The 10,533-nt window shown below is 44.0% G+C and overlaps 2 protein-coding genes across 5 annotated transcripts in view; both read left to right on the top strand.

Annotated features, from left to right (window-relative positions):
- The first annotated feature begins 2,381 nt into the window (after positions 1-2,381).
- Nop10 (NOP10 ribonucleoprotein) lies at positions 2,382-3,144 on the top strand. The gene is made up of 2 exons (XM_087911323.1): positions 2,382-2,541; positions 2,785-3,144. The coding sequence occupies exons 1-2, from the start codon at positions 2,488-2,490 to the stop codon at positions 2,923-2,925; spliced, it is 195 nt and encodes a 64-aa protein (XP_087767449.1). The 5' UTR covers positions 2,382-2,487; the 3' UTR covers positions 2,926-3,144.
- Positions 3,145-8,607: 5,463 nt separating this feature from the next.
- Slc12a6 (solute carrier family 12 member 6) overlaps positions 8,608-10,533 on the top strand; it is a 92,997-nt gene continuing 91,071 nt past the window's right edge. The window contains exons 1-3 of one of the 4 annotated variants that reach the window (XM_087911315.1): positions 8,608-9,018; positions 9,496-9,581; positions 9,688-9,967. In XM_087911315.1, coding sequence (XP_087767441.1) covers positions 9,697-9,967 — 271 coding nt within the window. In that variant the 5' untranslated portion in view covers positions 8,608-9,018; positions 9,496-9,581; positions 9,688-9,696. Of the gene's footprint in view, positions 9,968-10,533 lie in introns of all 4 variants that reach the window. The other 3 variants (XM_087911314.1, XM_087911313.1, XM_087911316.1) reach the window with 3 other exon arrangements.

Here is a 10,533-nt window from a genome sequence, read left to right as displayed (position 1 = left end):
GTTGTGAGTTGTCATGTGGGTACTGAGACCCGAATCTGGGTCCTCTGCAAGAACGGGTCCTCAAGCAGTCTTAGCCACCGAGTCATCTCTCTAATCCCTTTTCAGTTTTTTGAGACAGAGTCTGGCTGTGTAGCCTAAACTCAAACCTTAGATCGTCTTGCCTTGGCCTGTTGAGTGCCACAATCCCTGTCTTAAAATTACCACAAAGTTTTTTCATTAAATTACCTTTTAAAGTTATTAAATTAAAGGGCTGGGGAGATGGCTCAGTGGTTAAAAGCACTGACTGCTCTTCCAGAGGACTCAGGTTCAATTCCCAGCACCTACATGGCAGCTCACAAGTGTTAACTCCAAGATCTGGCATCCTCACACAGACACATGCATGTAGGCAAAATACCAACACAAATGAAATAAAATGAATAAACTTTAAAAAGTTATTAAATTAATATATTAGCATGGCTAAAATATGTAGCAAGGTAGGAAGTATAGGTAAGGCAACCAGACTAAGTGAATTCTGGGAAGATAAAATGCAGAGTCAGTCACCAGCCAGACACAGAGGAAGCAAGATTAGAATGCCTTACTGAGAAAAGGTACCAAGACACCTGCCTAAACATAGACAAGAATTATGGGTTAATTTAAGTTCTAAGAGCTAGTTAATAATCATCCTGAGCTAATAGGCCAAATAGTTTATAATTAATATAAGCCTCTGTGTGTTTCTTTGGGATTGAACAGTTGAGGGTCCGGGTAGGAAAGAAATATCCATCTACACTAAAAAGTCACACTAATAAAAGTTTGGAGAGGAAAAGAAATGGGGATAAAAAATAGGTACAGGAGGGTGAAAACAACTAAAATTCAGTGTGTGTGTAATGGTTGACAACAACAAAAACCACACAAAACAAGCAAAAGGTCCAGGCTATATAAAATAAAATATATAGCAGCAATCACTCTTCCTACTTATTTCCCGGCAACTAAGTTCTCCAAGCCAGAAGAGGCCAATATTGTTTCTAGTACATTCCTGCCCCTGGCAAACTCGCATGTGAGACTACACATGTACACACACACACAACACACAATATACCTGGCAAAGTCTCATGTGAGCATACATGTGTACACACACACACACACACACACACACACACACACTTTGGTTTTTTGTTTCTCAGTTTAAAGCTGCTCAGAAAATTGCAAAGGTAGGCTTTGAACCTACTGGTTGTGGAGGTCCTTCTGCCTAAGCCTCTAAACTTCTAGGATTATAAGAACGTGTTAAACTCCCTGGCTTTTTAAATTTATCTTATGCAACAGAAAGCAAACCAATTATATCCATTACTTTTAAAAAAAATGTAAGGTTTTTCTGGAAAAAAATTTAATGTTACAATATTTCTGTTACTATAAATAGTGCTATAAAGATCATTTGCAGGGGCAGGAGAGATGGCTCAGTGGTTAAGAGCACTGCCTGCTCTTCCAAAGTTCGTGAGTTCAATTCCCAGCAGCCACATGGTGGTTCACAACCATCTTTAAAAAATAAATAAATAAATAAATAAATAAAATCACTTTCACTTTAAAAAAAAAGATCATTTGCAATATCTTGGTTTTATTTTTTTTTTAAAACTAGACTCTTACTAGACTTTGCACTATTTTATCTTTTTTTCTTTTATCTTTTGGTTTTTTGGAGATGGGGCTTGAAGCCTTTCCTGGAACTCACTTTGAAGACATGAAGGTCCGCCTGTCTCTGCCTCCCGAGCTCTGGGATTAAAGGCGTGCGCTGCCACCACCCACCTAAGGCTTTTCATCCTTTTAAAAAACTGGAAATACTCCAAGGATACCTAATTGTGCTATTATTCGCTACTCACTATATAAGAAAGAGCTGAATTTGTGGTCAAATCCTGAGTTTGAATCTTGGTTCGATCTCTAAAACAAAATTCGCCGATTTCATAAGAAAACCTTTACGTTCTTTTCACTTTGCATAATATCGCATACCCATCATGCACTCTTTACCGCCAATACTTTGAAATAGGGCGGGAAACCGGATGTAAAAGTGGGGCTTGGAAAAAGATCTTACTTCTTTCCTAGGATATAGAAGGTAGAGAATCCTGGAGCCCTTGTTTCTCCAAAAACTACAAAAGTAGTACCTTTGAAATGAGTGTGCGATTTGATATTAAAGATAGGACTGGATGCATCAACATTTAACCCACACTCATCCCCACCTCCTAACGTCTGGCCGTGTCTGGCACACAGTGGACACTTCCACGGATCTTAATAACTTTGCAAGATTGTAGCTAGCTGGAGTTCAAGGCCAAATCCTGCTCTCCTATGCCCCCTTCTGGTCGCCTCTATATGAGTGAAGAAATGGACTACATTTCCCGGCATGCCTTATAGAGACATCCGGCGAAACTAGAAGGAAGTTGGCAAGCACGTTTGAGGAGCCGCACTCCTGGCAAAGGCGACTGACTCCAGACGGTTTGGCGTCTTCCTGCTGGCTGAAGTGCAATCATGTTTCTCCAGTATTACCTCAACGAACAGGGAGATCGCGTCTATACGTTAAAGGTAAGGGGAGGAAACAGCGCTAAAGTGGGAGGAAGAGAAGTTTAGGTGGGAGGAGCGGTGGAACCGGCCTCCGCATCCCGGTGCTTGGAGCCACGTCGGGGCCGAAACGTGGTAGATTCGGGCTGTGCACGGCTTCTTGATCTGAACATCGCGTCTCCTCCCTTCATGTTTCCCATTTTCTCGTTGTCCCTTTGATATCACACCACTCGTATATCGAGATCATTTTCTCTTTTCCTTGAGCAGAAATTTGACCCTATGGGACAACAGACTTGCTCTGCCCATCCTGCTCGGTTCTCCCCTGACGACAAATACTCAAGACACCGAATCACCATCAAGAAACGCTTCAAGGTGCTCATGACCCAGCAACCGCGTCCTGTTCTCTGAGAGTTCGTTAATTTCATCTGCTGCCCACCCCCGGGCCAATTATCAGCAACCAAATGCATCAATCCGTGAGCAGGGACGCCTTCCCGTACTGTTTGGAGTCCTATCTCACCACGAGATTGAGTCTATCGTCATGGGCATCTCCCGTAAAAGGAACAATCTTAACTTTGTTTTTTATGCTTTGAACTAATGCCAGGTTATTAAAGATAGAATGACTTGAAAGTTCACTTTGTGTGTGGTTAGAGGAAAACATGGGGGGAGGGTCGTACCGTTGGCAGTACAGGACCACTTGAGAAACATCTTAAATAGTAGTGCTTCGCCATGAAAGAGTGAGAGAGACACCTACAAGGGTCAGCATTCACTGAAAGCATAGCTCTAGTCCCTGAAGTAAATTGTGGCCTCTTTAATGTCTGAATTCCTCCAAGACCAAAAGACTGACTTGTGAAGCTAGGGAACTGTTACCGTTTCCCCTTCGTTCTGTAAAGAGTAAAGGCACTCATGGTGTTTAGTCCTCCGTTTTTCTCATTTTTAAGAGTGTGAAGGTGAAGCTTCTTAATTATACAGTGTTTGTTCAGCTGTCATAAGTGGACTATCCTGGAAATATACCCACACTCTTTTTGTCTCTAGTTAACTTTCATATAATACTCCTACATTTTATATTCTCTTTGGCAGCCAGAAGCTATGTGCAGTGCCCCCACAGATCTTAATTTTGAAGAGGTATGAGAGCTTCAAGAAAAGATTTTTGTTGTTTTTTTAATCTCGTGTTGTGTGTGTATGGAATAGAGTTTTAGGACTCCAGCCACTGCCATGGAAACAGCATTATTTATTTATTTATTTATTTATTGTGTGTACCACCCCCTCCCAGTTCATAGATAGCCTTGAACTCAGAGAGATCGGCTTGCTTCTGTCTCCCAAGTGCTGGGATTAAAGTTATGTGTCACTATACCAGCAACCTAAGTGATTTTTATTGTTTTGGTTTGATTTTTTTTTTTTTTTTTGGTTTTTTGAGACAGGGTTTCACTGTAGTTTTAGAGCCTGTCCTGGAACTAGATCTTGTGAACCAGATCTGCGTGCCTCTGCCTCCTGAGGGCTGGGTTTGAAGGCATGCCCCACCACCGCCCAGCTGATTTTGTTTTTTCAAGACTGTGTTTCTCTGTGTAGCTTTGACTGTCCTGCAAGTTGCTCTGTAGTCTAGGCTGACCCGAATCCACCTGCTTCTGCCTCCTTAGTATTGAGATCAAAGACTTAATGACACCACAATTGGCTAACCTAAGTGGGTTTTGTTTTGTTTTTGTTTTTCGAGACAGGGTTTCTCTGTGAAGCTTTGGAGCCTGTCCCGGAACTTGCTCTGTAGACCAGGCTGGCCCTGAACTCACAGAGATCTGCCTGCCTCTGTCCCCGAGTGCTGGGATTAAAGGCGTGTGCCACCACCACCCCACCTGGCTTGTGATTATTAATTATATTATTTTGTATTAGAATGATGGTGGAGTAAAATATTATATTCAGGCATTTAAGAAATGCTAATTGGCTTCTTCTTTTTCTTGTTAAGTTAACCAGCTACCGGCCTCTCCTTCCTGGATTGTGACATTGGATCTGAATGGATTTATGCTTACTGCCACTAATTTTTTTATGACTATTGGGGTAAAAGATTGTCAGCAGTCTCAACTAGAAATTAACCTAAAACATCAGTTCCACCATGATAAGCAAGGAAAAGTCCAACTGTATAAGTTATATCCTCATGTGACAGTCATGTCCTGATTGTCAGTAGGGTTAAGTTTCATTGGATTGGATTGGAGGTCTACAGGACCCAATCCATGTGTTTTACCTGTGTGTGTGTATGTGTGCCACATTTGTTTCTGGTTCCCACAGAGACAGGGCAATGGATCCCCAGAAAGTGGAGTTAGGGATGGTTGTCAGTGGCCATGTGGGTGCTGAGAACAGAACCTGGGTCCTCTGCTTAGCAATCTCTCCAGCCCCAGTGCCAGTTTTTAAACTTTCGGGAGACTATTCTGCATTCTTGCTGAGTAGTCACATAGGTAGAAAAGTTCAGGATTGCTCTTGACTGTTGGTGTTGAAAGAAAAAAAAAGTTATTTGATGTATCTACCTTAACAGCAGACAGGTAACTTTCAAGTAACGAATAGGTCTGCTAAAACCAAATATATATATTTGTGTGTGTGTGTAGTTGTTTTTCTTTTTTCTTTAAAGTAATTTTATTTCTTAGCTTATTCATGAACACAGTTTTTACTATTGAGACATTTTAAAGAAGGACTCATATCCTACTAAAGATAAATGTTAACATCTCTGCAAATGCGGACTGGAAAGATGGCTCAGCAGTTAAGAGCATTGCCTGCTCTTCCAAAGGTCCTGAGTTCAATTCCCAGCAACCACATGGTGGCTCACAACCATCTGTAATGAGGTCTGGTGCCCTCTTCTGGCCAGCAGGCATACACAGGGACAGAATATTGTATACATAATAAATAAATAAATATTTTTTAAAAACTCTGCAAACGGCTGGGAGAATGAACAGTTATGGAATGTTTTGTTTTGGGTTTGCTTATTGTATTAGATTTTGTTTTTGAGACAGTCTTTTTATTCTGAGTGAGTCTCAAAAAAGATCCTGCAGTTCAGGATGACTTACAACTTTTGATCCTCACAGTGGGTTGTTTTCCTTTGTGTGTGTATGTACACCACATACATACCTGGGACCTTCAGAGAACAAAAGAGAACCCCTAGAACTGGAGTCATGGGATGTTTGTGAGCCACCATGTAGGTGCCTGAACTTGAACCTGGATCCTCCGCAAGAACATCAAGTGCTCTAGACCCAAAAGTTACCTAAATTTGCTGTTTAGGTTTAAAAATATATATATAATATATTTTAAATCTATATGTGTGTGTATGAGTATATGAGTATTTTACGTGTATGTGTCTATGCATGTATGTGTTGGTACCCACCAAGCCAGAAGAGGGTGTCAGATTCCCTGGAACTAGAGTTAGACAGTGATAGGCTTTATGTGGCTGCTGGGATAGAACTCAGGTCTTCTGGAAGAACCCCTGTCTCCAGCCTCCACCACTGCATTTTGAGTTCTGAGATAACAGGTGTGTATTATGAACCCAAAATTTGTATGCTAGGCCAGGACTCTAATCAATCCTGTGCCCAACCCTGGAAGTTTTTTCCCTCCTTCCTTTCCTTCCTTTTTCTTCCTTCTTGTTTTTGTTCTTTGTGTGGCACTGGCTGCCCTGGATTGCAGTTTGTAGACAAGGCTGGCCTTGAACTCACACATGCCTCTCTGCCTGCCTCTGCCTTCTAAGCTGTGCCTTACTGGCCTGCCCCACCATGCCCAGCCCCTGGAAGTTTTTTAACCACCAAGTCTGTGAAATCTGGTAGGAGGTGTGTCTTCCTGTTTTGTTATGTTTTTTCCAGTATTGGACACACGTCTGTCCTTGGGGGAAGTATGGGAGATAAGCATTGTTAGCATTCTATGCCACCCGCTGTGCAGACCATAGTAAAAGACTAAACTATAAGAGAAAAGGAAACTGTCATGAATCTAGCAAGGACTGAAAAGATCCCCTGGATATTAACATCTGAGATGTACATTTAGGGAGCTCGAGTATCAGTGTTTGCAGGAAGAAGAGCTGCAAGTGTGAGTGGTGCATATATAAGGAGATGCAAAAAAGACTGCTTAGGACAGAGCAGAAATGCCAGCATGCCTTTGTAAGGCCTGTGAAGTTTGAATAGCAAGCCTGCCTTAGAAAGTAGCTCCCCAGGGGTCTGGAGAAATGGCTCCAAGGCTTCTGACATGCTGACACAAACCTACATGCTGGTAAAACACCAATGAGCTTAAATTTAAAAAGAAAGTAGATCCCTGAGGAGATGGATTTCTTTTCTTCAAAAACCACTGTAAGTTTGAATCAAGAGCTATAGGCTATGTAAAGAATTCCAAGTTGGGTGTGCTGGCTCAGGCTTGTACTAGCATAGAGGTTTGAGGATCCCTGTGAGTTCCACACAAGCTTGGGCTATACAGCTGATCCTTTTATCAGGAAACAGGTTGTATGTAACATTAGGTAGAGTGGTTTTCTAACATTCACAAAGACATACAGAAGATCAGGTGTGGTGATAATTCCAGCACTTGGGAGGTGCTATATAGAGAGTTTGAGAACAGCCTACGTGTAGCCAGTGCTACATGAACCCTGGTCTCACACTGTCTCCAAAGATAAAAAGAGCTTTGGTAAATAAAGGTGCATCGTGCCACGCCTGTAGATCTGGGTTCAGTCCCTGGGCCATATGTAGAAGAACTCACGTACATATGTATGTATGCCCCCCAAAATAAGTGTGTTTTTTTAAAAAAAAATTAAAAGTTTTTAACCCTACCTCTAGCCCCCACTGATGAAGATAGAATTCTAGGACTTTGGATATGCCAAATTTTATAAAGCTAATACAGTTTTATATTTTAATGGTAATTTCATTTTATTAGCAGGCCTTTGGTTTGGTTTGGTTTTTCAAGACAGTTTTTCTGTGGAGCCTGCCCTGGAACTTGTTTTGTAGACCAGGCTGACCTCAAACTCACAGAGGAGGTTTTCCTGCCTCATGACTCCCAAGTGCTTTGATTAAAGGTGTGTGACTCCACCACCTGGCTAGACCGGGAATTGTTATTTGATTAAGGGGGTTTTCTAGACTGAAGAATTAAAACGGTTCTGATCCATGATTTTATTTCTTTTAATATAAAATCTTTTATACGTGTCTAAGTGCACCACTTCTTTGTCTTGTCTTCAGAAGTCAGATTCCTTGGAACTAGAGTTACAGGCAGTTATGAGCCACATCATGTGAGAACTGGGAGCCGAACCAGGGTCTTCTGCAAGAGTAGTAAATGCTCTTAACGGCTGAGTGGTCTCTCTAACCCCTGATCCATTATTAAACATGCCGATTTAATTATTTGCACCTAACAGGAATCAAGGACCCGGGCAAGGCTCTAGCTAGTTTCTGCATATTGATTAAAAAAAAATACCTCAATGCACTAAACACTAAACATCTGGTTGACAGTAAAGTAGGTCAGACACTAGAAATGGAGTAGAACAGATACCTAAATGTCTTCCCCATCTCTATATAGTTCTCCTTAATGGAAGTTCAAGCCTGGCTTGTGATTTTCAAAGGGACAGGAGCAAGAAGCGGGAAAGTAGCCTACAACACTGAAGATGAAGATACAGGTGTTTCAGAAAAGATAATCTGAAATTTTAAACTGAGGGTCCCATCTAACTGGTAGTGGGGGATTTGGTGCCAAAAAGTTAAGGATTCCAGAGACATTCTAAATAAAGATGACCTTTGCGGTCCCGGGATAAATGGGTACTGACTGCCTCTGAACTGCATCCAGATTCCCTGCAGCATAGGTGAAAAAAAGCATCCCACCACACACGTTCAGGCCCGGGGGGGGGGGGGGGGGGGGTAAGCGAACTACAGTTCCCGTCGTGCTCTACGTGAGAGCTGCGGGCCGGCGAAGGCGCGCTGCACGCTGCCTTGGCTCTGCAGACTCCGGGCGGGGCTGTGGTGCCCGCGGGACGGCGCCGCCCTCCTGCTGCTCTCTATACATCTCCGGACGGTTAACCTCGAATGAGGAACGAGCGGGGCGGGAAGGGGAGGGCTGCGGCGGCGCGGGCACAGCCCGCGGCGCTCGGGGCTGGGGGCGGCGAGATCACGTAACGGCCTTGGGCGTCTGCCTGGGAGGGGGCCTCCTGCGCGCCGCGGCTCCGAGACAGTTAACGGCTAGTAAACAACAGCTGCGCGCGCACCCGCATCAGCTGGCGCGGGATCCCGCACCTGCGACCGACCTCCTCCTTCCTCGCCGGGACCAGCCTGCGTGACCGTCTTCTCGGCTGAGACCCAAGGAAAACCGGCGAGAGGCCACCCGCACCAGCCCGGGGGAAAACGCGTCCTGTGTCAGACGCCGCGCAAACGCGGCGAGTGGTCGTGGGCTCGAGGGACTCGCGACGACCTGCCACGACCCGGAGCTGCCGTCGGAGCTGCCCTGAACCGCTAGCCACCACCTCCAGCATCTCTGTCAGGAGGACGAAATCTCTGGAAGACAGAAATTCACTCTGCCCCGGTATCCTCTCGTTGCTGTCCTCTTTCTCTCCGTCCTATAGTGTGGGGTGTATTTTTCCCGTTATGCATGTGCATCTCTCCCACCAGACCCAAGTGGATTGTCGACCTCAAAAACATCGAGTGGCTCAACACACACCTCCTCCCAGCCAGACCTGTGGGCTATTCACCTGATACACAACAGGTGGCCGGTGCACATCTTTTTGCAATCTGACCCACGCTATCTATAGTCTCCTGATAAGGGTGGGCCTGCATGCTCTTTCCTCAGCTAGAACCGTGGGATACTCAGCAGATAAAGGACTAACTACCTCATCAGGACCCGGGGGTTGAGCAGAGGGAGGCCGAAACCAGCTGCTGTGAAATCGTGGCGTGGAGCCCTCAGCCCTGGACCAGGGGAGATAGCTAGGATCCTGAAGGAACCAAGTTACACAAGATTAGCATCGTTTTGTTCTCATTTTGTTTTCCAAAAATTATTTTTCAGTTACTGGTTGTGCACTTTATAAAACAGTTGGCTTGAATTCTAAGTGGAAGGATTCTTAATTGGGCCTTTGTGGGATGTAAATCAAGGTAATTAAGGTTTTTTTTTCTTTCAAGTTTTCTATTTTTGCAATCAAAAGTAGCTAGTGTAGGAGGAAGAGTTTTTGTGAGCTTTTTGTTTTTTCTTTGTCGAAAGGGGGGGAAAATGCATCCACCAGAAGCCACCGCCAAGATATCTTCAGTTCGGTTCATGGTGACACCGACAAAGATTGATGACATTCCAGGTTTGTCAGATACCAGCCCGGACCTCAGCTCGCGATCTAGTTCCCGAGTAAGATTTAGCTCCCGAGAAAGTGTGCCAGAAACAAGCCGTAGTGAGCCTATGAGTGAACTGTCTGGCGCCACTACTTCTCTGGCAACTGTGGCCCTAGATCCTTCCAGTGACCGGATTTCCAACCCCCAGGATGTTACTGAAGGTAAGAACCCGGACGACAGCGTGTTTCACCCCTGGGTTGTTCATGCAGGGTAACTACCTGCTCCGTTTCATAATAATCACCAGGAATTAAGGCCCTCTTCTCTGTGATGCTTAGGAGCCTGGGAATAATAGTGACCAGAGCAGGTCACTGCAGTAGTCATTTGGCGTTTGGGAAGGTGTCTGACAAGAAGGCAAGGAAATGCATATTTTGATTTCCTCATTTCTGTCTTATAACTACAGTGACTAGTTTTGGTTGAAGACAAATAACAATTAAATAGCTTACAATACAGAGAATCCTAAACTGTACCATTTAATGTGCTTTTTAGACAGCTTTGAGACTTTGACTCTTTCAGTCAGCTTTTAAGTCAGGTTGCAAGGTCTAACTGCTTATGTCTTAGTGGCTTCTTCCAGACACTTAGCTGTGCGCCATAGTTTTAAATTTGTGTTTTTATAGAGTGTTTAAAGTAGCCAAGTTCACTCCAGGAGATGCTATTCTGTTGAGTGGAACTTGGCAAAGAGGCATTTGGTGCCTGATTCCATCACTTCACTGCTGAGCCTTAGACAAAC

The sequence above is a fragment of the Myodes glareolus genome, chromosome 10 (genome assembly GCF_982192425.1).
Source record: "Myodes glareolus chromosome 10, mMyoGla1.1, whole genome shotgun sequence".
In the NCBI taxonomy this organism is placed as follows: domain Eukaryota; kingdom Metazoa; phylum Chordata; class Mammalia; order Rodentia; family Cricetidae; genus Myodes; species Myodes glareolus.
The sequence above is the reverse complement of the archived record's forward strand: the minus strand, read 5'-3'. Positions and strand labels throughout refer to the sequence as shown.